Here is a 26868-nt window from a genome sequence, read left to right as displayed (position 1 = left end):
AAATGCAGCCTGTGTCCATCTGACCTGCATTAATGCACAAAGAGCAAATCCAGACTGTACTCTCAATTCTCAAATCAAATCATTAGCCAGTGCCACTTACTGTAACTGTAGATTTAGAGGATATTTATCCATTTCTTTGAAAAACAACAGCCACAGAATAACTTTTTAGATTTTGTTGTCTGCTTTGAAATGAAAAATATACATTTGATATTTGGCTGTACACACAGGAGAGAAGTATGTTGCTGAGGTTTTCCTTATTTTATAAAGAAAGAGTAGAATAACTTAGTAAGATTAGCTCCTAGCTTTTTTCAGACAGAAACAGCAAATATTTAGAGGAAAACAGCTGCCCAGAAAGCATGAGAGATGTTAAATTTGTTGCTCTACCAATGATCTTCCAAAAGTCCAAATATTTCCTGAACCTCACTTAGGTCATCACATTGTTTTCCACTGTTGTCCACATCTGACTGAGGATATGTGCACTCGTTGTTTTAGCATCAAGTTCTACACAGAGCATTTAAGCAGGAGAATGAAATCCATGCTCATTTACTGAAGCAACAGCAAAGACAAGCTCCTTAAGCAAGTACGTCAGATATTTTAACCATGCTCATCTATTCCAGGAAGATACTGGGAAAAAGCAGCAATGCTGAAAAATATGTAGGGTGAAATACTGGCTGGCAAAACTCCACCGGAACAAACATCTCACCCGTAGCCATGATAGTGAACTGAAAATTATGTATTTTGTTGCACAACAGTATGGTGATAAAAATAACATAATTTTGAGCTGCACATTCAGAATCATTACAACATAGATTAGGAAAGTGTTAGTTCCACTTTACGGAACACTGATGAGAATATGCAGAAAATATTTCACACAGTTGCAAGCAGCGTAATAACAGGAGGGAAATCACAACAAATTTGAGGAAAAGCAAGATTAAGAGCTAAAGGATTTATAAAGCAAGATTTCAACAACTCGACACAGACAGAATAGGAGAATACATGCAAACTACCTACAAAGATTTAGAAGTGGTACATTAAGACCAAGGAATTGTTTAGGATGATTCAAGGAAGTGTAATTAGAAGCAATGGAATGAAATTGATCAAAGGAAAATTTAAGTGCATTATCAAGAAATAATTATTAACTGAAGTCTCTTAAACTATGGAATAATCTCCTATGGGAATAACAACATTAGTAGTAATAATGCTTAACATTTATATAGTTAGGCTTGGCAGAATTCAATTTTTATTTTTTTTAATAATTTTGACAGGTAATATAGATGTTTATTTTTAAGCATTTTTTCTGATTTTTATCAATTTAAATTTTCACGGTAGTGGGAAAATATGAAAAGGGTGGTCTGACAATGGAGAAGGGGGTGACAAAATAAATTATTTAATTTTGAGATTAAAAAAGTTAAAGCTTTAAAATTGTTAAAACACAAATTGCCAACATCACATGTCAAAATATGCAAAGTAATTATCCTCAAACCAAATCCTAATAAGTGCTCAGGTATCACTGTTTTTACTTCACCTATCTGTAAATTTAGTTTATTATTGATAGAAATTGACAATTACTGACCTTTATTTATAAAAATCTAATTGTTCCAAGCCTATATACAGAGTGCTTTACATTTTCAAAGCACTGTACAAATATTAGCCAATATCGTTCAGGGAAGTAGTATAAATCCCATCAGTTGTGGGACTTAAAAGTTAGAGTGCACAAAGCAATGGAGAATATCCTATAGGGAACAATCCTGCACTGGTTTAGATTGACAATTGGATCTCTCTCCTTTGCCGCCGTCTTCATCTCCAAAGTGTTCACAGACCAAAATTTAACCCAATTTAAAAAACAACCATAAGGTAGAAACAGATAAAATTATTATTTCTACCCCTGAATAAGTAAAAACCCCCAACAAATAAAATAAATCCCCAACAAATAAATTTTAAAATAGTTTTGCTTGAAAATGTAATTCAAAATCTCTGCCAGTATGTCTCAGATTTCAACAATTTCAGCAGCCCCCCACAAATGCTGGGCAGAACATGGGAGGGAATATCTCTTTAGTTTAACTGAAGTCTTTTAAAAATGACAATGACACAAACACTATTTGGGGGGACTCTAAAAAGTTTTATTTTGCTCCCATTCTATCTTTAAAAACACATCCACGACACTGTAGTATGGCACAAAAAACTACGTTTAAAGAACATTAAGGTTGTAAAGCCAAGCATTCAAAGTGAGGACATGTCAGAAATAAGGATGCTCCTTCTGCCCTGTCATCTCCACCCTGTTCCTATCCCACTCTTACCTCTAACCGACCACTGCCCCTTTGTCTCAATCCCATTCTCCTCACCTAGCAAGTCCCAGGCTGCAATCCTCAAACTTCTCATCCCAGTCCATCTCACTTCCCCGAACCCTCATCCAATCTGTCTCTCTCCCCTAGAATGGCCTCCCACCGCCCACAACCTCCATCCTTACTTCCTGGCCCCATTAGCTCCTAGTCCGAAACTCCCTCTCCAAGTTATACATCCAATCTTTGTCCCTCTATGGCTCCTTGTTCCATTTCCTTGCCCAGCCAGTCCCAGCTCTATAGCATCATGAGATATGTCTCCTCTACCCCTCTCACCTCAGCCTACTGTTCTCAGTCTCCATCTCCTTGCTAAGTTAGTCCCAATATCCTTCTGGTTTCCAGACCCAGTCACTGCCCCTGACTTCTACATCTATTCCCAGTCCCCATGCCCACCCAGTCCATCCCCACTCCAAATCCCAGTCCCCGTCTCTCCTTGCTTCTCTGTCCCAATCACCTTCCCCAACCTATTTCCTCCACCCCAACACACACACAAATTGCAGGTCCAGCGCTTATCCCTTCTGTGTATGAATCAGACAGCTTCCTCCTTCACATATCCTGACCCCAAAAGAACCACTGACAGCACGACAGACGAGTTCCCTGCCTTCAATCCCAGTACCTGGAGCCAACAGCAGCCCAAAGCTGAAAGTGCAGGGAAAGCTCTGCTCAACCCCAGGCTGCAGCATGCCCAGTCCCAACAGACTCTTTGGGGAATTTAGCTGCTAAAATCTCAGGCGTCTCTATTGAGATACAAACTGCACTTTTGCAAAAGCTTACAATGTGTCCAGTTTGGGGCATATTTTCAAAGGGATGGCAAAGGCACCTCCCTGACACAAAGGCCACCCCTGTCACATTGAAACTCCCTGCATGGAAACTTTTCAAACACAAGGGTGCCAGATTTTTTTTAACATGGCCAAGACAATGTACTTTTCACTAGCTTTCTCTCTCAGAAATGGTGGAACTGTTTTAAACGGAATTTTCCAAAAACATTCAGACTGAGGAAGAAGACACCCAGTATAGAAAAATGCAACCCAAGCAGTTAAAGTTTGGCAAAGTCATGGAGAAGTAAAAACACTGTCTTACAAGGGGAAGTGCTGGGCAACCTTAATAATAATGCATATTGTATGGCATCAATGTAGCAGGCAGCATGATAGAAGAACTGTGCTCATACTTATTTGTTTTCTTTGCATAATTCACTGGGAGTAGGTGAAAGTTATATTATTCTGGAAATCTGAAAGAAGTCGTTTTAAAAGCAGATATTTAATATTGCACAAATACATGGCCACAATTGCAGTCATGTTCAGTATACCTCCTGGTATACCACTTAGGCTCACACTGTTGTCATATTTCATAAGCTAAGAATTGAGTCAGATCCTGACCAAAACCACGTAGGCCAAGACTACCTACCTAATTAGACCAACATTTTTCAAAAATGGGCATCTGCTGTTAGAGTCCTCCATCTATATTTGAGTACTTATATACATGCTTTATTTTAAAAAGTGACAAGCACATAGCAGAACCCATTGAGATGCCTATATACATACAGCTTGCAAAGCACATTGGGGCAGAGCTGCAGTTAATGTTAACTGTCATAGCAAAATTGTCATAGCTTCTATGTTTTCAATGGAGCAGAGACAACTTATGCCAGCTAAGGATCTTACCCTTTGGGTTTAAAGGTGCTGTATAAAATGTACAATGTTATATACATCTGTTAACTGACAGCCAGAAGATTTAGAATTAATTTTCTGCTGTAATTCAACATATGATAAACTGTGTTTTCCAGGAGGTGGAGGGAAAAGAAAAAGAGCTTTTGCTCTGTTGACATTTTTCTTTTTTTCTCTTTCCATTATCTCAAACATTCTGCAATAGAAATTGCATACCTGCAATTATAATTACAACTAATTGATCTGCCATTTCCCATGTCATAATTAATGTCATGTTTTAATAGAGTTATAATCATTCCATAATAATGCTTTTCATTCACCATATTTCCACAACGTATAAAAGTATAGTGCACAAAAGCAATGAACTTTTATGAGGCTCCTTTAAAAACATACCAAAAGGAACATCTCAGTGAATTGCAATGAACTTTTAAAATATGTTTCTGTATTCTTATTTGAGCTGCGATGAAATATCATGCAAAAAAGACTTTCCACTATGGCATTTGCCCCACTCAACATCCATAGGTAAAAAATGAAATCAATGATTCAGTGACAAATACATTATGTTTCCTAAGGGGTTATTTAATGTACTCTTAGCAAAGATGGAGAAATGATGGTTTCTAGAGAACAGATGGCAGCAAGACAAAATATCAACAGACCACAGTTGTTGACTGCAATTTATGGAGTGTACAGATGTGTCAACTTAAATGCAGTGATTCTAAGGCCAATAAAAATACTTTTTGATACCAAGAGATTAATTTTTCATGACCACTGGTTACACAGCTATTACATTTTTAAAAACTCTAATTATTCACCTACAAACGAAACAACAACTTTGCTTGAATGTCATTACTCTAAAATGGAACATTTCTGTCACCGGTGGAAAAAAAAAAGACACTTAAAAGATTGCACATCTCTCTTGCAGATTAAATTTTGCTTTTCAGCTCTAAAAAGAAAATTCGGAACAGATATGAAAATTAATACCGCCTCAGATTTAAAGTAACAATTTGCAATAAGGAGATCCCTTTCCCTTGCCAAATATGAAGATGCATACAAAAGAGCCTTTTTTTTTCACCCTTTAATTTAGTAGGATGAATAATAGTGCTTTTGAAGGTTGTAAGGGACTTGTAGTCTGAAACAGAAGTCCTCTATTATCCATGGCCATGTTAACTGTGCAGACAGTCTCTTGCATGCTGCTCTGTTAAGAGAAGAGCAGGGGTCGGCAACCTTCAGCAAGGGCCATGCCAAATCTTCCCCCCACCCCCGCTCTCCCAGTGCTGCAACAGTGGTGGTGGGGGAGGGGTCTGCAGGCCGGTTCCTGGCAGCGGTGGCAGCAGCTGGGGGGGGGGGGGGGTGTCTGTGGCCCTGATCTCAGCAACAGTGGTAGCGGGGGCCTGCGGGCCCGTTCCTGCAGGGACCGTGCCACTCCCAGCCAGGGGCACCACTCGGCCCATGTGGAGAAGGGGCGGGGCCGTGTTGGTGGGGGGGCGCGGCACTGCTTGGGGTGGGGAGCAGCTGTGGCATGGCTCCAGTCAGGGTGCTGTGTGCCGCTCAAAGTTGGCACACGTGCCACCTCTGAAACGCGTGCCACAGGTTGCCGACCCCTGGAGTGGAGGTACATCAAAACCAAAACCAGGGATCTCAGCATACCCCCAACTATGGAACAATTCAGCTCTGGAACTGATCTTTTGCCATTTGAGCCCATTTGTATGTTGTACCTCAACTTCAACAGAAACCCCCAACAAACCCTCAGAAATTTATTTCAGCTTCTCTTTCCTATGCCGGTCACACAAAAAAGGAGAAGACAGCCCTACATTCTAAATTCTTGTGTTCTAACATCGGCTAATTAAAGACAAGTACACCATAATGATTAGGCTATGAAAACATGTTCACAAAGGTCAATCAGCTGAGTGGATCCATAGAGAAGACAATAAAAACAAGATCTCACTTGTACTAGAAATACGAGATAATTTATTATGGACTGAACTTTCAGCTCAGCCTTCATGTGGCCTTTGGGACAGAACCTGCAAGGAGAAGCTGGCCAGAGACTGAAGCTGCCAGAAGAAGCTGCAGAAGCTGCTTAAGCAAGTACAGCTGCACTGGGAGAGGAAGAAAGTAAAATGGGGCCCACCAGGGCTACCCTTCCCACCGTCTTCCAAAGTGCCCAATGAAGACCTGTGCAGGAGACACCCCATTCAAGAGGCACTAGGACTCACAGGGTATCCCTCCTCACAGCTATGTGGTCTTTAGGGAAAAAAATGCAAGGAGGAACCAGTCGGAGACCAGAGCCAGCAGAGCAGCTTCAGAAGCAGCTTAAATGGGATGGCTGGACACTGAGAATATTTTCTGGATTTGAATGATTTTCTGTTGTCCTGTGCTGGTTGGCTGTTTGCTCTAACCCCCTCCTGCCCCACCTCACAGTTTCTCTACACCTGTCCCTCACACCTTCCCCCTTCCTCCTCTTTGCACCTGCTCTGTCCTCTTCATCCATCCCTTCTCTTGTCTTTCAGTTCAGCTAATCCCTTCCTAAATAAAGGGACCCACCCCTCAAAACACCAGATTAATCCTGGCACTAACGTGATGTCTGTACGTTGTTCATTTTGAACATCGAGAGGTCTGTGGCCCCTTAAAAACTAACACATTTATTTGGGCATAAGCTTTCATGGGCAGAAACCCACTTCGTCGGATGTAATAAACACGATTAATAACAATTTATAGTTTACATCATCAAATTGGCATCTGCAGGTTATTTGCTCCCCTAAAACAAAACAGTTTACACGCAAATTACAGCACTGATTTGCCTAATTCGTCTCCCTCCCTGGTTCTACAGCAGTGTAAACCCCATTGGATATCAGTGGAATTACTCCTGATATAAAGGAGCTTAAGCAACAGGAGAATCAGGCCCCTATTTTTGGCAGACATAACTGAATGTGGACATAAAATTGTGAGCACACATTTGGGAGGCCATTTTTGAAAGTGTGATTACCTATATCATATTATAAACAAAACCCCTCAGAGGTAGCCCACCGAAGTTTAACAGATCAGTTTCTTTCTCTGTGTCTTTCATATTTAATTTCTAGATAGCTCTATAAACTGAAGTCCCTACAAACCCAACATGACAAGGCAACTGCAGTGCAAGGTTCCCCCACAGTGCCATGCCTTACCAGCGTTATTATCTAAAGAGGCTACTTTGCCAAGCCTAAATGAATTAAAGGGGTTTAAAAGTCCCATACAATAACTCCAAGAAGCAAATCTGAATGCAGATACATCTAAACATCACTGAGAAAAAAGATTAGTTGGGCAAATCCAGGTGAGGCTTTACTATTTTATCCCACAGAACTAAAGAAAAAAGTCTTACCTACCTGAATCATATGCAAAATCTCTAGGTTCCTGTTTAATCATCAAAGGAGGAGGGAAATTTTGATTGGCTGCATTGCCAACCATGGCGTTGTGTTCATAAACTGGATCATGGAACTCCTGCTTAAAACCTTGAGGCGGGAAAGGGATGTTTGGCTCAGACATCTGGCGTTGGTATATTGGACGTCCTTCCCTTGGCATCGCAGGCAAAGACGGGAAAGAACTGCAAGGTTCGGAGAGCTGGCGGCGAAATCTATGACACAAGTGAGAAAAGTCACTCAAAAGTGCAATCAATAGAGTGAATGATAACTCCAGAGCAAGGATGGTAAAAAAAAACAACAAAGAACAAAAAACAGGTATAATTTTTAAACTGCTCTTTTTTTATCCTTAATCACCAAATAGGGAATTAAGGAAAAAAAATAAATAAAAAGCAGCTCAAACTTTCTGGGCCCAATTCTCAGTTATTCTGTTTCCAAAATTGGAGCAGGAATTCAGGAAGAGAAAGGTGGTTTTACACTGCCTTTACATTTCCCATATGCTGGAGCTGTTTATGGTCCCGTCTAATCCCAGCATAAATTTGAGCAGCCCCGGGGATGCTCTCAGCTACATTCTGCTTCCCAAGACCCCCCCTCCCCTCCCATGGGACATGGGAAGCAGGAAATAGCCTTATTATTTTATTAGTAGTAAATACTTATATTGTGGTACTTCTCAAACGGCCCAGTCAGTATCCGAGCTCCATTGTGCTGGGCTACGGACAATCCATGCCCCAGAGGGTTTACAGTCTAAAAAGACACATGTTTCCTTGGCTGGTCCAACAGGGGGAGTGAACAGAATTGTGCCTTACACTAACTCTCCACCTGCTGGGAGAGCTGCGTGGGGGGAGGAGGGGCGGGAAGAGGTTTGCACAAATGACATTCTCCGGGGGTGGCCCCTTTATGTTGCAAGAGTGGCATAAAGGAGCCTTAGCAAATCAAGTCTGTGTGTTTATGTATCTTTTTGCTACAGATGCCATCTCCAAACAAATAAAGATGTCAGTGGTAAGATCTGGGCACCATTCCACCAAGTTAAAAGGCCCCAACTGTCTCCTCATCATGTAAAAAACCGTGGGAGCTTCACCTTGCAGAGTTGGTGTCACATTCCTGTCTCAGTGTGCAGGAGTTTTCACCCCTCTGGATAAAGGAGGGGTGTACCTTGCAAACTTCACAGACCCAACAGATCTATTGGGGGGAAGGAGGGGAAACAAAACACAGCCCAAAGGATGGCCTTCCTACTCATATTGCTGTCTGGGCACCTCCTCATGCAAGCCAAGGTCTCATTAAGAGTTCACTGCTCCCCCAGTCATTTGTACATGGCCTTCCTCTCCAAGGGAAGTGGAAGCTGTGGAGTGGAGCCAGTGCTTCATGGATTTCTGCTCCATGTAATGCACCAGAATGGAAAGAAGCATGTGCCATGCTCCTCCCAAGCTCTGGCATGTTCCCCCCCGCAACACCTCCGAGCCCCAACTAGGAGGGCTGAGTCTGAGTAGTTGGACTCCTGCAGGTTCAGAGGTATGAGGAAAGAGTGGGTCAATGGCATGCTTCCCTGGTGAATCACACATTTCCACGCAGCTCTGCCACCCTCCCATAGAGGGAAGAGATGAGCCAGCCCCAGGGTGGCTTGGTTTTGAACAACTGTGGTGGAGAAGGGACCTACTGCATCTGTGTGATCCACAGAACAGCAACTGGGATCTCCTTGAAGTAAACTATTTGTTTGACCTGCCATCCCCCAACCAAGGGTATGTCTACACTTGGAAATGGGGGTGTGCTTTCCAGCTCCAGGAGACATATTCAGCCCAGCTCTGACTGAGCTAGAGCACTAAAAATGGAAGGTAGCCATGGCAGCAGAAGATGGGGAGGGCCTAGCCACCCCAAGTCCCTGCCTATCAAACCCACCAGATATGTATTCCATTAGGCTAACCCTTCTTGCTGCTTGTGCTGCTGTGGCCACTCTATTCTTAGCACACTAGTTTCATCATACCAAGCATATAATTGTCTTCTCGAGCTAAGAATCACACCCCCAGATCCAAGTGTAGACATATCCTAAAAGAGTAGGACAAGATGTTACTTGAACACAGCCTTCTTCAAGAGAGAGATAGACATTTCCCTCTGTCAAAATATTTACTGCCAAGAACCAATGATTTTTTCAGTTTCTTGTACTTTGGGACTGAACTAACTTGGGTTTATGAAAGTAAAATCAGATGCTTTCTTTGAGAAAATTGGCTAGAGAAGGAGGAGAACAGAATTTGATCGGTAAGTCAATAAATACATAAATATAAATCTTATGCAGCATGCATTTCAAACACAAATTTTAAATCTATTAAACTTTCATCAAAATACTGCTATGAATCTGGCTGAACTTAAATATTTACTGTCATACATAGAAACAACTGAAGAGTAAGGTAACAATGGAGACTGAAAGTTAATTGGTTTAACGTTAAGAATACTCTATTCTATTCTGCAGAGATACACTGCAACATTAGGCTTTGCAATTCCACCTACACCTGCACAAAATAAACTTAGAAACTCAAACGTATTATGAAATAGTTAGGCTGACTGGCACTGCATTCATTTCCCCTCTCTTCCTTTTTTCATTAGCCAAAAAAAGAAGCAGAAATTATCATTAAGAACTGTCAAGGAGTGAATCAGAAAATTGCAACTTGAAGTTAAAATAAGAAACAGGCTCACTTGCAAAGCCTCAAAGGAAGTTAATAATACTTGTTGTACTGGAAGCTTTGTATGGAATCAAGCCATTTGTTTATACAAGTGGATTTGATTCCTTTTGGTACTTGTTAGGACCATTTGTCCCCCATACACTTATGCCTCATATGAAGCTGCATGTTCTTGAGGCTGCTGTTATCCTAAGCCACAGAATGTATGGTCCGAAGAAATGTGCACCCATTTTATATAAATACATACAATTATATTCAACCATAGAATTGATTTGTTTAAAATGACAGTATTTTCTGAATACACTAATAAAAGACGCCTGTCTCTCTCCAATCAGACCTGTGCAGTATGCAATAGATCATACGGTAATCCAGACCCTTCCATATGCTTCTCACAAAAATATTTACAAGATCTGCATACACTGAATTTAGAAGGGGAAGTGAGGAATGGCGGGAATGAGGGAGGAGAACATAAAACAAATTCAGGATTAAAAACAGAAAGGAAAAAATACCTTCCACAACAAAATGTATCATTCTTTAGAAATAAAGAAGAGTGAAATTTTTAGCCACGTAATGTAAACCTTATTCTGTGAGTGCATTACTTTGGGCTTTACTAAAAGGTTGTTCAGTGGTTATTCTTTCACTGAAGGGAAGCATAATGCAAAATGTCCTTAGGACGGCATGCATCATATCATACAGTAATACAATGAAGACATCATGTGAAAACCCTATTATAAAGCTGAGTGTCATGCAAAACTATACACAGTGGAAAAAGGGTATATGTGAGCCTCTTCATTAGCCACATTAAAGCTGAAATTCAACTTCTGCTATTACCTTGCTTTTCAGTTGCTTCTAAACAAAAACCCTTTAACCTGAAATAGATCATCTTGCTCTCTGTATAGAAAGTAATTTAATGTTTAGAGAATTTCAGCCAAACCTACTCAGCCCTCTGAGTTTGGTGTACTTACAGAAAAACACTTGTCCGATATCCTGCAATCAAAACCACAATCTGCCCTCTGTTGAGGACCTGCACGGTTCCACCACAGCCCAAGAAGGATGGGGCAGGCCATGGCTAAGGCAGTTGAATGTGCTGATTCAGTGCCTCTTTACTCCAGCTCCTGCCAGTGGGGCTCTTATAGTCACAGGCAGAACTTAAAGTTGCCCCAGCAGAACCCAAAATAGGCAGCAGGAATGGAAAAACCAACAGCCCTTCCTGGAAATGAGGGGGAGGGACCCTTGCATACAGCAATGCTTGCTGGTGCAGGAGCATACAAACTGCATCTCCTTGCATTAGCAGGGGTGAATCTGACCTATATGCTCCCTGGTGTAAGATCTTAACTTTATTTGAACATGGGTTCTCTTTATATATTTTTGAAGCACTGGTGTGTCACTCTGAACAGGTGTATATTTATGGGTATACACACTATTTGACAAACAAAAACACGTTCAGATAATAAGGTTAAAAGTCATATCTATACTCACACCCAAGCAGATAAATTGTCAGTTACAAAAATAAACTCCATCATGAGCATATCTGCTGCAAAATTTAGACATAGGGGAGTGAACTAAGAAAGACATCCACTGTTGGGAGACCTCTAAGATAGCAAAACAGAACAGGTTGACTTAAGGGCACAGTTTCAGCTTCCATTCTGGACTTTTTAGCTTTTGTGAGTTTTATTCAGTCTAATGTTGTTCGAACATGGTTTATGTTGGCAGCTTAATTTCCTTTTTATGAGCTGTTCTATTTCAAAAAGCTTTCAAAAAATAATACTCACCCTTTCAGGGAAGAGTATGCAAACTGACACTACATTGTGTAATAGCAACCCCAGAAGATACCCATACATCTATTCAGCTAAGTATTAGACAGTCTTATATGCTTGTTAGCATGGAATCAGATTCTGTGTTCATGCCAGGTAGTACCTCACTCCTTAGGTAGTCCTACCAGAATTACTTGAGGAGTATGGTAAGCAAAGATGGCAGAAACAGGCCTTTTTACACTGTAGTTGCCAATCTGAGCTTCCACTGAAGTCCTTGAAACAGGGTGCCAGTTCACACAAATGCAAATATTAAGGCTGCTTCTGCCACTCTCAGCCATGCTGACTAGTATCTTGGTCCCATTGATTTCAATGGGAATAACTAGAGAGGCAAGTACTATTCAACCTGAAGAAGTGAAGTAGAATCAGCCCATAACTATAAATGCCAAAGGACCAACCCATGTTGTGGTCATTAGGATATTGGTTTTCTTACCTGTGATCCATAGGAAAGCTGTTGTCTTGAATGGACTGGGATGGAGGGAGATGAGTAGGGAAAGCCCGGTCGGGTTTCGGAGTCTGAGCTGAGTTTGGGGATGCATGGTGCAGCGGTGACACTGGGGTGCTGGATGGCGTTGGTGGGTTGGAGGGCCTCATTCCCACTTGTGGCTTCTGATCATAGGCACTACCAGCAGCATGGGGGGGAAAAAAGTAAGAAGTTAATTTCTCTGCAAATAAAATATAGTCTTACAGAAACATTATCCTATTCATCTTCCTTCTATTCTGAGGGCACCTTGGTAACCAATTTCAAGGGGGGGGGGAAGAATTCTGTTCCCTGTACATGGAAAAGCACAGAGAAGTTAGTTAGCAGTTACACATGGTGGTCATGTTCTTTGCATTTGTGAGGCAGAGATGTCCTTCTAAAAGGATTCGGTTTTACAGTGTGACACTAACAGGAGACAAGCACAAAGAAAGTTTCAAAGCAGAGGCAGCTGGACCAGAGTTGAAAGAGCAAGCAGTGCCTGCCCTGCTTTCCAGTAGTCTGCACAGACCTCAAAGTAGGACAGAAAAGAATGCAACAGAAGAAAAGGAATCTGAGCCAGAAAAATACAGCTCTATTAGTTTATCTGCCCATACACAGATGTCAGCAGCCTCCACTGACTGACTTTTTCTTCTCTCAAAATTGAAGCTCTGATTCTGCAAACTTATGTGTGTGCTTATCTTTATTCACATGTTCCCTGATTCTGGAAAACACTAATGCACATACATAAGTCCACTCCTACTCAGGAAAGGACTAAAGCAGGTGATTAACATTAAGCAGGTTCTTTAACATTAAGCACGTGTTTAAGTGTTTTCTGAAGAAAGTCCATGGGTAGTCCTATTGAAGTAGTGGAATTACTTGCATGCTCAAAGTTTCAGCAGTCAAGTAAGCATCTGTAGGGGATAAAACAATAAGGGGTTTAAAAGGGTATCTAATAGGTGACTAGGGTCACCTTGGTAAGTAAAGCAGAAATACCAAGATCATTCCTCTGTGACTGGGTTTCATCATGTTTGCAACAGGGGGTGCCCTGTTTGTCACATGAAGGGGCAGATCTTGGTGGCTTTGTTGATACCTCTAATGGTAGTGTACTTATGTAAACAAATATTCTGTGCTGACTGGGTAGAAGATTCCCAAATAGACTAAAACATCAATAAGAAACTGCTAACATTTGAGAAGAAAAGGAAGACATAAATGTGAACCAAAATAAGATCCATAAAGAATGCAATGATATCAAACTACGTTTTTTAATCTGTTAAAATAATTAAAACATTTACTATTTATCCTGATTATCAGAGGGAGACCACTTCCTTCTAAGAAGATAACAGTACCTGCAAAGCCTAATAAAATACTATTTTTATATTGTAATCGTCCACGAATGCGCACACATATCATCTGCAAAACTCGTGAAATACCTAATGTGTTGCTCTGACCTGCCAATCTCTCTCCTGGTACTAGGAGCTCTCTCTCAGCCTAATGTGCATAATGCATTTTAAAAGTACTTTCAGCACAGCTCACAGTAAATAAGACCTCGCCCTCCTTTTTTTAAACTCCGGCTATATCCAGTGAAGGAGGAGTGCAGCCAGGAGTATTTCAATGAAAATGATTGCTTTAAAATGATTAAGTGTTTGATAGGACTGTAAACAGTTCCATCAGTGCTTAGATAACTGCATTATCTCATGAGTCTGTTACCTGCTCAAGAGGTAACTTTTATAAGATCTCTATTTTGGTTTTATTTCTCTTTAATCAGTCCTCATTTAAATCTGCAGTCCTCACTAAAACTACCATAAAAGTACTGGCTGCTTTACCTGACATTGTACAGGCACTTTTCCCCATAACTGAATTTGAATGGCTGTTCTTGACTGCAAGCAGAGCCAAGTTCCGAACATGGACTATGGGGTTCTTTCTTGATTTTCACTGGGAGACCATGAAAAGCCACTGGAAAGGAGAAAAAACAACAACAAAAACATAGAGTTAGAAACCAAGCATGGTATTAAACAGTGTGTGTTATCAAGCAAGTTAGATACTGCTAATGAAACACAATTAATTAAACCACTGTAATAATAGATACATTCGAAGAAATGAAGGTTTCAGGCATTTCTTTGGGTGTCAATTGAGAAATAGACACAGGAGATCCTTTGCATTGGCTATTAGCACTTTTATTGTTTAATAGATTGATGGCCAGGCTCCCATCTCACTAGCAGGAAAGTAACAGCCCACTTATATTTGGCTTAGCTACTGTAAATGTTGTCAGAGGCAAAATACTTCCCAGGCACAAAATGCTTCTGAGTAATATTAACGTGGTAGCTTTTAGCTGTAAATGCACAGTAGTTCACTTTAAAGAGAACCACACTTATTACTGCAAAATTAATTTCTCATACATGAGCTTCAAATACAGGACCACTAATTTTTTTAGTCTCGTTAAATACACAAACACTTGTAATAAAATTCATGAAATTAGAGGATTACAGACTTAGCAGGTATTGTTATAACAACAAAAAGTAATGTCAGAAAAGTAAACAAGAGCCTTACATAGCCCACAAAAATACTTGTTAGGTGAAATCCTGGCCTAGCTGAAAATGGGAATTTTGCCATTAACGTGAATGGGGCCAGGATTTTCCCCAGTTTATTAGAAGGCAGCAAGAGGAAGGGATGGAGTAGAAATGGGATATGAATGAGAAGCACGGGTTTATCTAGACTGGGCAAAGAGGCCAAAGTCAGGTGAGGGCTAGTTAGCTAATCTCCACCTTTTCTGTAGTTCAAGGTCCACCTCAGCCAAAACTGAGATTAGAGATGCTAATCCGCATCTACATTAGGGAACGAACAGCTCGGGATTACCTCAACCCTTTTTGCTAATCTAGGCAAACCTACTAAGGGACAAAAATGTTAGAGAAGAGCAGTCCTGAAAGACAATATTTGTTTTTTTAAATATTTTTAAAATGCAGTCCGATACACAGTGAGACTATAATTCCGCCTCTGGATTCCGATAGCCTGCCTAAAACCTTTAAACTGAACTCTTGTGGTCGATGATATCATCAGAACATCCTGTTGAAATTTCAGCTTTGGACACCTGTGTCACACTGAGATAGTCTTACACCCCTGTTCCTCCGGGGAGTTTCAATGACTTCGGCGGGGCTCCCCCCACACACGCAGAGCTTCGTGTTAGTGAATCTCAGCATCATCAGGTACCATTAGACTTTACAGCTTTACTTGCTTTACTTTATTAGACTTTACTTGCATGCAATCTTAGAAGTGACAGCTGACATGTGCCAGCTTCAAAAAATGTATGTGTGGGGAGAGGGAAGGGTTGAGCTCGCGGACGAGTAATATATGTTGCAACAGATCATGCAGTCTTCTTAAAAGTGAGTATTCACTAAAGGAAAACCAAAGGAAAGACTGAGTGGATCTTTTAAATTAAGGGTGCCAAAATTTCAATCAGAGGTCAAAATGTGGTCCATGGTCAGGCTTTCCCTGTCATTGCAGGGTAGAACAATGCTGATATGCTATAGGATTTTATTGCTGGTGTACTTTAACCACAATTTCTATGATAGAAGTACAATAGCTGTGAACATTTACTTTTCATCAAAGGATTTTGGGCCAAATCTTGCCCTCATTAATCAGGCGAGGAGTTGTTGGAGGAAATGGGACTCTATGCGTGATTACGATAAGCAAGATCTAGTCCTTTATGTAAATTTACATGCAAATTAGTTATGGCTCTCGAGTTCCTGATTAGTTGCTAGTTCTGGTTTGTCTATCACAGATTTTGGGCAAATCTGTCTTAAATGAAAAAAATAATAAAAAAACACCCAATATTTCTTTAAAAACAGCTTTTTGCCCTCTCTTAAGGCATTTGCCCTCTCTTAAGAATTTGGTATAATTCCATTGGCTTCAACAGAGTTACATCGGAATTCACATCTATGCCAGGTCTTCAGCTGGAAAGACATCTGTGTGCCAATTACTACACCCACCAACCACACAACAGGAGTCAGTGTGTAGGTCCAGATTCCACATTTGGATACGTCTCCATCACAAAAAAAGGTATTCTCAACTTACGTTAGCTAACCCATGTCAGCTAACTCGGGTTAAAATAGCAGTGAAGACACAGCAATTTGCCTTTTAACTCAGGTTAGTAGCTTGAGTTCTACCTCAGGCTCCCCTATAGCATAGTTTCTCAACATGTGGTATGCGTACCCCTGGGGGTACGCGAGACAGGCAGGGGGTACTTGGGAAAAAAAGAGAGGGGAGGCGGGCAGCAGCTGCCGACTTCTGGGGAAGCCTGGCGTCAGCAGCCCACTTCCCACCCAGTCCCAGCTCCTAGCTGGGAGATATGCAGCAGCCCCTGGCTTCTGGGGAAGGGAGGCGGCAGACCCCCCGCTTCCTACCCAGTCACAGCTCCCAGCTGGGAGGCGGGCGGCAGGCACCACATTCCCGGGAAGCTGGACTTTAGCTGCCCACTTCCTGCCCTGTCACAGCTCCCAGCGGGGAGGCGGGCAGCAGCCCCCAGCTTCTGGGGGAGGCAGGCAGCAGCCGCCCGCGTCCCGCTGGGTCCCAGCTGGGAGGCAGGCAGCAGCTGCTATAGTCCCAGGAAGCTGGGCTGCAGCTGCCTGCTTCCCGCCCAGTCACAGCTGAGAGGCAGGCGACAGCCGCCAGCTTTTTGGGAAGGCGGGCGGCAGCCCCCCGCTTCCCGCCAGGTCACAGCTCCCAGCTCCGAGGCAGGCGGCAGCCGTCCGCTTCCCACCAGCTCCCAGCTCCGAGGCAGGCGGCAGCCATCCGCTTCCCACCAGCTCCCAGCTCCGAGGCAGGCGGCAGCCCCCAGCTTCTGGGGGAGGCGGGTAGCAGCCCCCCGCTTCCTTCCAGGTCACAGCTCCCAGGTGTGTGGCAGCCCCCAGCTTCTGGGGAAGCCGAGTGGCAGCAGCCCACTTCCCGCGCAGTCACAGCTCCCAGCTGGGGGGCAGGCAGCAGCCGCCGGCTTTTGGGGGAGGCGGGTGGCAGCCTCCTGCTTCCTGCCAGGTCCCAGCTCTGAGCTGGGAGGTGGGTGGCAGCCCTCCACTTCCTGCCTGGTTACAGCTCCCAGCTAGGAGGCGGGCAGCAGACCCCCCCGCTTCCTGATGGGTCCCAGCTCCCAGGTGGGAGCCCGGTGGCAACTTCCTGCGTCTTGTCAGCTGGGCTCGCAGCTGGGTGGCAGCCACTCGCACCCCGGCTCCAAGCCAAGAGACAGCCTCCAGCACCCCGGCTTGAAGATGGGCAGCAGCCGCCTGCCCACATCCCTGGGTCCCAGCCGGCACAGAAGCCTCCTTTCCCCAGCTCGGATTGGGTGGCAGTCACCCACCTCCCAGGCTGGCAGACAGGCAGCAGCCGCCTGCAACTTGCCCAGGTGGCAAACCCCCTTCCCTGGCTTAAAGCCCGGTGCCCAGAAATCTTGTCAATTTCACTGCTCTATGACAGCCCCAGATTTTACCAGTTGCCTCTTTTCCTGTCTCTTTGTCTCTCTCGCCCTCCCTCCCTGTCTCTCTCTCACCCCTTCCTCCTCTCAAATCTATGGCAAAAAATTTGGCATGGCACTTTATATTCCCCAGCATTGGCATGCCGCTCAAAGCCTCCTAGCTTTGGCCAACATCACCTCTAGCCCAGGTACATACTTGAGTTGTGCATTCCAGGTGTAAAGGTGGTAACCCTACCCACACTAGATCTGACATCTGTCATATCACGGCCTTATATACTCAGCCCTTCTTCCAACATATGGCTCACATTAGTCTATAAATATAAAATCCCCTGGAATATTGAGTGTTGGGGTACTTATTAAAATTTTCAGAAGTTAGGGGATCCTTGCTTCTTAAAAGGTTGAGAAACACTGCCCTATAGCCTATATTTAACTCTAGCGGCTAACCCAAGTTAAAAGCTGAGTTGCTGTGTCTTCACCACTGTTCTAACCCATGTTAGCTAACCCAAGTTAAGGACAGAGCTGCCTTATTTTATTTTTTTTCTTGTTGTTGCAGCTCGACACCCATGGCTGGCCTGCAGCCAGGTGACTTGAGCTCATGAGGCTTGGGCTGCGGGGCTGTTGAACTGAGGTGTAGATATTTGGGTGTGGGCTGGAGCCCAGAGTCTAGAACTCTGTGAGGTGGGAGGGTCCCACGGGTCAGCCACGGGAGTCTAACTGCAATGTAGACACACCCTATGTGTCCTGGTCACAGACACTGTGTTGCACCTCTGTGGCATGCCTAGTATCTCCTGTTTCTCACCTTAAGTCTGTGAACTGCTCTGATTTAAATCTATTGAGAGTTAACCTATGAATACTGCTGGTTTTTTTATTTTAAAAGCCAACTATTGCAAAGGCCACACGCTGCTCTATTTTCTCTTTTTTGACTTTACTGCTTCCTCAGAGTTAATCTGTTATGAAAAATGACTTCCCTTATTTATTTTTAAATAACGGGAGTACAGAGACTCCCACACCGCAGCCCTGCATGCAGAACTGGTTGGGTATTTCATCATGGTGCTGAGAGCCTGAACGTCTGCTAACAGGCAGTTTTCCAGCTCACTGGCACAGGCACAAGTGAAAGCAGCACATTCATTTTGTGCAATTTGCTTTACCTTCCCACATGGAGTTGGTGCATGTAAAAGGCTGCTAAGTACTAAATTATTCCTTATCAAATCACCATCATCTGGAGTCATGATCAACACTAATTAAATTACTTTCACTGAACACGGCTCCAGCCTGCTGCCTCAGCTGCGAGGTACATTTTATTTTGCTTACTGTACAGTCCTAGCTAGGTCCAGGGCATAGAGCTAGAAGGCATCTGTGCCGTAGTTTTAATTAAAGTTTACCCACCTTCTTCCAAGTTTTATGAGCTAGGATGAAGTGTATCAAATCAAACAGGTTAACTCCTTCATTTCACTTAGGCAAAGCAGTTCAGTACAAAGTGATTTTATATTAGATTCTTATCTTAACTATGGCCAGGAGAGATAACAGCTATAAAATTTGAAGTCCTCCTCAGGCATACCACAGATAGAGTTTTCCATGAAAGTGTATCTGCCTTTCCTTAAACATGCACTTTTAGGGGACAAGAGAGCCTGAGAATATACTCATTACATTTTTTTCTTTGATGACTACTTGACCTTTCAAACCATACCTTGAGGCTGGCTGACGAGGACTGAGTACCCCAAAAGTAAAATTTTAAGCCTCCTGCCCCCCCCCAATACACCTTGTTTAAACCAGGTGAAACCCTGACCCTACTGAAATCACTGGAAATGTTGCCAGTGACTTCAATAGGGCCAAGATTCCATCCTAAATACTTAATTACTCGTCGATGGCCACCTCCAAACTAAAAAAAAAAAATACATTGGGCCTTTTAAAAAATAAGGGACCACTCCTACAAATCGTACTTGGATGAGTTGGCTCATAATTCTTTGGGATTACTGGCGAGCAACTGGTCTACCCGTGAGAGTCAAGTTTGTCAGGCTTAATCCTGCTCAATGCAGTGCCCATGTCAGCAGTCCCTTTGAGGTTAACATGACTGCTCACATGAGACAAGCATGATCTGGCTCATTGCATTTAGTAGTAAACTGATCGCTGTGTAAGTCTGATGTGCCTTCACATGACTTATAAAGGACATGTAATGTGCTCATTTGTATTCTCTTTTATATTTGCATTCTATCATGTATCACCAGGGGTGGGGTGAGTTTAAAAGTGCTTTTTTGGTGGAAAAGGTAATAAAGCAAACAACTCCACTGTGCTGGAAACTCATACACAGCACGCATATGTAAAGACACACACACACACATACACTAAAGGCCACGGCCAGTAGGTCTGAAGTGCTGCCTTCCTTTGACTAATGTTACCAATCAATACCTTCATCCTGACTACCTTACTCATGCAGACTCCCATTCAGGTCAATGGGGCTTGTCCTGAGTGAAGTCTTCATGTTAGGACCCACTGGAGAGCAATTTTATTAAGACTTCTATAAGTGATTAGAAAAAAATCACCTGGCCTTGGCTAAGACTGAGATTTTGGTATCTTTTGGGCCCTGCTGCCAGAGATGAACAGGGCAGTTAGCTTCTGCACACATAGCAAAACTGTAACTCATTTGGGTCAACTTGGTACAATAGGTTATCTTTCCTTGGGAAAGCTGTAGGAAGGAGCTATGTCAGATAGCAAGGGCTGGTTATACAGACAGTGCGCAATAAGATGGGATGTACATATACAGCGCACTAACCTGCCACACACTAACCGGCCATGTGGACTCTGCTTCCATGCACTGAAGGTTCTGTAGTGTGCAGTATCCGGGTCCATGTGGCCAGTTAATGCGTGGCAGGCTAGAGCGCGGTAGATTTACACCCCAGCTTGTGGTTCACTAACTCTCCATATAGAAAAGCCCTTAATAACTCCTTTACTACACGAAACCATTGATTCAAGTCAATCATGAGTTGAATACTTGAGATGAAGAAGAATTGGGAAAATGCCTCATGAAACTGGCTGCAAGTCTTTCACCTTTGAATGCAAAGGTCATTTTTAGTTTGCAGAGCTGAGACTCCTGCTCTAATCAAAAGGACAAAATAAGTATGCTTTACAGAAACGTTGTGTGTTGAAAAAAACCCACATAAAAGCAGGTATTTTAGAGGTCTTCACTAATGGTATATGAGCGCTTGGCTAGTCAAAAACACAATCACTTAACTTCAGCTTTAGTTTCTAAGTGTTCACTTTCACTCCACAGACCAAAGGGTATCTCTCTATTATCAGCATACGTATGGAGACATGCATGGACTAGCTGGTGTAAAATGGTGTCAGTATCAAATCACTGACACCTGCAAACTCGCATGCCTTAGGGAACTTCCAATCATTTAGTAATACTAGACCCGTATGTATGGGTTGGAGGATTTTGTGCACCACAAGAAAGAGAGAGTAATGGAGAAGTCAAAATGAGTCATGTTCTGGACATACCTGCTGAACTCATTTTTTGCGTTGCTTCTCATCTTTATGTCATGCAATCATCTCTAAGCGTATGTCTACACCTGGAGCTGGAAGGTGTTCTTTCCAGCTCCAGGAAATAGATTCACACATCTTCTGACTGAGCTAGTGCACTAAACACAGAAGCGTAGCCGCAGCAGCGCAAGCAGCAGGAGAAGCTAACCGTCTCCAGTATAGTCCCGTCTGAGGCTTCAGGTGTGTTCTTGGGGCACTCAGCCTGTCCTGCTGCTGGCATTACTGCAGCTACACTTCCACTTTTTGCTCGCTAGCTCTATCAGCGCTAGTACGGGCATGTCTCTTTGAGCTGGAAATCATGCTTCCCAACTCCAGTGTAAATATCCTTTAAATCAGATTTTGTATGTGATCTCATTCTCTTTTAGTACCAATGAAATACATGTATAAATACATGACATGTGGTTTTCACACCGTGAAAAGATGAAAAGCCATTTACTTTAAGTTAAGGTCACTTCAATTCCAGGTGATAAACTGATTGAGATGACCTCAATTAGTAGTCAGTTAAATTCCAGAAGCAAAGGGGAAGGCCTGTGTACTGATAAAGCCAACAGTGTCACAGAGTCTTTAAATTCATCTTCCCAAACACACACAGAAAAGCAGCAAGCACTTCAGATATATCAGAGCCTCTCAAAGATTCTTTTCCAGTACATTTACCTCTGCCAATCCCTCCCTCTCCCCCAACACACAAAAAATCCATTACTAAAGGGTCTAATCTCAGCTATCAGCACAGAGTGCCTTTTATGAAGCCATTAAACCATTTCTCTTGTTTACAGTGCCTGAAGAAAGATGTGAATTATGTCTGTGACAAAACAGGCGATAACATTTCTAAACTGCTATCAAAATGCAAACTGAAATACATTTAAGGACAGGGATCCTACTTTGTGTTTTTTGCGATTTCCCTCACCTCCTCTATCAGGGCAAGCATTCTTCTGATGATTCTACAAAGGGACTTATGCTGTCACACAACAGGTAGACTTTTTTGAGCCAAAGAAATTTAAGTATACTAGTTAAAAAATGGTGCACTCAGGAGGAGGCAAATGTTGGTTACTTCTCAGATGTTAAGATGTTCTACAACGACTCTTACAGGAAGACAATACGAAAAAACAAACACTGGGTTCACATGAGGACCGCAACACCATGATGATCCAACAGCTACATACTGTTTAAATGCACAGCCGGAAAATTCAGTATTCATAGTCCCGCATCTAGTACAACAGAACACAAAATTGAAAGCTCATTGGGCAGCATTCTAGGTAGAAATGTCTTTATAAACGTTCCTATAGTATGTCTCAAGTTGTGAGCTTCACCCTCAGAACAATAAGTTCCAACATTCTAGATTGGTGAGGGTCTTATGGCAAGTCAGAGACAGAGATCTTTTGGATAATTTTGATCTAGGCCACCTAGATCATTGTGGATAGTGACCCAGTAGCTGATGGGGATACAGTGCGGACAGCAAATCCTAGTTATGGTATGCTCTTATTCCACTCTGCATTAGCTGAAAGGGTTTACAGTTAGTCTCCGGTACAGTCCACTGCAACAATCTAATCTAAAAGATGTACATGACTGAGGCAAGATCTTCATCTCAGAGGACTGGGTGTAATCTCTTGGAAAGACAGAATTGAAAAAAGGTGTTTCTGACCACTGATACAACTGGGGAGACCAGAGGAAGGGACAGAGATGAGCCAGGCCCCAAGATCACAGACTACTTTGAAAATAGTTAAGCAGATATCCTCAACATAAATTTCACCAGGTTCTCAAAGTTCCTGCCCATCAGAATCATCTCTATCTGATCTCCTCGGAGCTCCAATCAACTGGATTTCATTTAGGTCCCAATCTCTACCAGATAACAGGAGAACGTAGTCACAGACTGGATATCTAACATACTGATAAGTTTAGCAGCAGAATAATCTCATGAGCTATCATGAGCCTCATATAAAAATTGAACAGAAGAGACAACAGGACTGAGTTGTGTGAAATTGCACAGCTTAGGAAAGGAGTTTTCCAAAGCTACTTTGTTGATGGTTCTTAAATAAATATATAGAACTCTGTAAGGTAACTCTGTGCAACTTTGTATCTGCAAAGCCTCATGAACAACAGCATCAAAACCCACTAAAAAAGTAAAGCAATAGTACTGAGGACATATGGCCTCTGTCCATTCCCCTAGGATGGTTACTGGCCCCCATGATTAGCTCTATTTCTATGCAGTGAGTGACCCAATTTTAAGACTTACTGGAAAGGAACTGGAAGATATCCAATGTCATTGGAGTTGACCTACCACCCTGTTCTCAATGACCTGTCCCAGAAATGGGAGCTTCAAGACTGGCAATTACTTGGCATGCATATTAGATATGATCCCATCTGATTCAGTTTTGCTTTGGCTTCAAATCCAATCCCTCCAGCCCTCACCAGTCCAATGGATAGAAACAGCAACACAAATGCACTTTAGTAACATTTAAAAATTCAGTCTATGTGACAAAGAACATGACTATTCTCTCTCCTGGTCTATAACACACAGTATAATGCGCATTGATTCAGAGTTCAGTGGCATATGCAAAAACGTTTTAAAACACTGCATTGCATAAATGCTACACAACACAGCATGAAGTAGACTGAAGCAATCATTCAAGTCGTCTTTGGACACACACACAAAAAAAGGTCAGAATACATCGGCGTCTTGCTTCCATTTCTATCCTAATTGCTCTCACCGTAGCAAGGTATGCCAGGAGAAAAAACATTGACTATAAATCTGACCTAGATTTATAACAGAGTAGCAGATCAAGATAAAATTTCATTGTAAGTGAAAGTTTATACCTATTCCACTGAAAGACGGGATTCAAAATAGAAAGGTAATTTCCTAGATTCAAAATAGAAAGGTAATGCTTATGGCCCTCACTAAAATCTGTAGTAGTGGAGGAGCTTACATTAGCAAACATTGCCACATTAGAATGATTTTCTCTAGCTGCAAGGGTGACATTTAAAAAAAGAATTGTGAAGAAACAGAAGATTAATGACTAAGAAAGGTATCAGTAAGCACTTATTTAAATTAGTTAATTAATTACATTGACCTTTCACCTCTAGGACATTATAGTTCTAAATTTCCACAGCAATTATTCCAAATGTTTCAGCATGATCTGTCATGAACAAATAGCCTTTGAGTAACACAGGTCCAAGATTAAAAAGAGGTTTGATGTGCTATGGCTAAAGAACAGTGGAGTTGTGCTGGAGCCCTTGTTGAACATTATGGCTCATCATCACCTATGTCACATTACTTTCCATATATCTGGTGTATACTATGGCTTGTCTAGATGGGGAAAATGACCAGCACAGCTATAGCGGCTGTATAATTATACTGTGATAGCAATGCTGGTGTAACTCCCTATGTGAACACTATATTCCAGAATAGAACTGACTTTATTCCAGTACAACTAAAGCAGATCAATTATACAGACCAATCAACTGTGGATGCAGTTATATCAGTTCTTGGTGTACGCTATACTGGTATAAAGCACAGTTATACCAGGATACTTTTGTCTACACTAGATCTTACACTGGTATAGCTTAATAGATTTTTTTAAAAAACCACAGCCCTAGTAGACTAGTTATAATCTTTCTAGTGTAGACAAGCCCCTGTTTGCATAACCATATAGTCACTATAGTACAAAATGATACATTCAGATTTAGTGGAGTACAACTGCAGCGTTCTGATGATGTAATTCTCCTGAAGGCATGACTGAGATCAATCCCGATATTACTAGCCACATGGCTTCTTGTTCAAAAACACCCATCAGTAGACAATCAAACTTGCAAATACGTTCTGAATATCAAAACTAGGTAAGCTTGCCCAAAGGGAAAGCCACCAGGCTGGAGGAAGGGTGAGCTTTCAGTAAATGCCAATAAAAGCTAACCTGCTTCTAAAATAACAAAGACAAAGCAATTAGAAAGCAAACTTTTCAACAGCCTGCCAGTAAATACCTTGTTAGGACACTACTATTCATTGGCCTAAATAGTTTTAGCTGCTAATAGGCTAAAAATCCACACTATTTAGGGAAGATTCTGTCAACACTTAAAAAAAAAAAAAAGCAAATTATTAATTTGGCACATGGTTTCAGTTAGTTCACACATCCCTATCCTCCCATCCCCATAAGGTTTCAACATCCAGTCCAGAAATGCACTGAGATATTTTAATTCAGTATGCATTACAGCTGTTGACACAGTTTGCTAGTCTCTGAAAGCAGCAATCTTGCAGAAATGCTGTCACAGGCAGTATTTTACTCTGATTTATGTTCCCCCTTCATGTTGTACTATCATTTCATTCTAGACATTTACCTGTCTGAGTTTATGAGACTCGCAATTACAGGCAATGGAAGGAAGTGCATTGGTACTAGCGGCAGATGCCCTGAATTCAGTACAATAATTGCTCAAAAGCGACGTCTTTGGGGCAAGCTAACTTGTTGATAAATGTCAGAGTTGCTAAATAACTATGAGGCTAAGACAGCAAATTTTTCAGACTGTTGATGGGAAGGTAGGGATAGGCTATGAAGCAAGTAGGGCCAAATTCAGGCCTTTGGATGAATAGGAGCTGCACTGATGGATACCTTTATTGAAAAGCGCAGCTTAAATGGGTTGAAACCAACTGGGTTCTACATAAATTACTCTAAAAAACCATGGAATTTAATAGATAATGGAATTATTCTCTAGAATAATTAATTCCTCTGTACCAGGATGGCAGCCTCCAAGACTATATAGAAATGCAAAATTTTTCTTTTGCATCACACTAGACCCAGGTACTAAAATCATGCATTAACATTTATTATAATTACCCCTGACAGTCATGCTAGTATATGGGTTAAATGAGTCCAGCCAGCATGTAAAGGGATGGGAGTGTCTCTTTGGGACCTAGGAAACTAAAAGAGAATGTCCTGGAGGTAAACTTTCGAAACAGTCAAGCTTGAGCAGGAAATTTTAAGCTCTTATGTTCCTGTTTGTGAGCTATCAATAAAGCCAAACCGCAAGGAGGAGAGAAGTTTGGGCACTAAATCAGGGTCTGTGCACTCTGCTGAGGACAGGATAGGAAGTCACACCAAGCTACAGAATTTAATAGGCACTCGATACTATGATGATGGGATCAGTAAGTACATCTATACAATAAGAGTCCAGAACTGTGACCCAGAAGCCTAGAACGAGAGCTCTCTGTCCTGGCCCCACTCCACAAAGGTACTTGGGACAGGGCTCTCCCCCCTCTCAGGAGAGGGCTCTTACTACTTTGATGTGGGGCTCCCTCAATCTCTTCTGCCAAAGAGGGATAAATAATGAAAGAGTCATTGCCCAAGAAAGAGAGGGAATGACTCTGTAGCCTAGTGGTTAGGGCACCGACCTGGGAGGAGGACGATCCAGCATCCAGTCCCCCTACTCCAATAACTCTTTCATTATTAATACACAGTGGAACAGTTTACACAGGATAAATTGAGGGAGGCCCTCTTCAATTCCTCTCTTGCCATCAAGCAGAGGGGGAATTAAACAGGGGGCTCCCAGGAGAGGGCT

At 42.3% G+C, this 26868-nt stretch overlaps 1 protein-coding gene across 3 annotated transcripts in view; it reads right to left on the bottom strand.

Moving 5' to 3' along the window:
* The window catches only part of ETV1 (ETS variant transcription factor 1), a 74235-nt gene that overhangs the window by 22392 nt on the left and 24975 nt on the right, over positions 1–26868 (bottom strand). For all 3 annotated transcript variants that reach the window (XM_067562121.1, XM_067562120.1, XM_067562122.1), the window contains 3 exons: positions 14156–14285; positions 12306–12494; positions 7360–7607 (listed from right to left, as the gene is read on the bottom strand). In XM_067562121.1, coding sequence (XP_067418222.1) covers positions 7360–7607; positions 12306–12494; positions 14156–14285 — 567 coding nt within the window. The remainder of the gene's footprint in view (positions 1–7359; positions 7608–12305; positions 12495–14155; positions 14286–26868) is intronic.

The sequence above is a fragment of the Emydura macquarii genome, unplaced genomic scaffold, assembly GCF_026122565.2.
Source record: "Emydura macquarii macquarii isolate MOO-44397 ecotype Brisbane River unplaced genomic scaffold, CSIRO-AGI_Emac_v2 contig_2422, whole genome shotgun sequence".
Lineage (NCBI taxonomy): Eukaryota > Metazoa > Chordata > Testudines > Chelidae > Emydura > Emydura macquarii.
The sequence above is the reverse complement of the archived record's forward strand: the minus strand, read 5'-3'. Positions and strand labels throughout refer to the sequence as shown.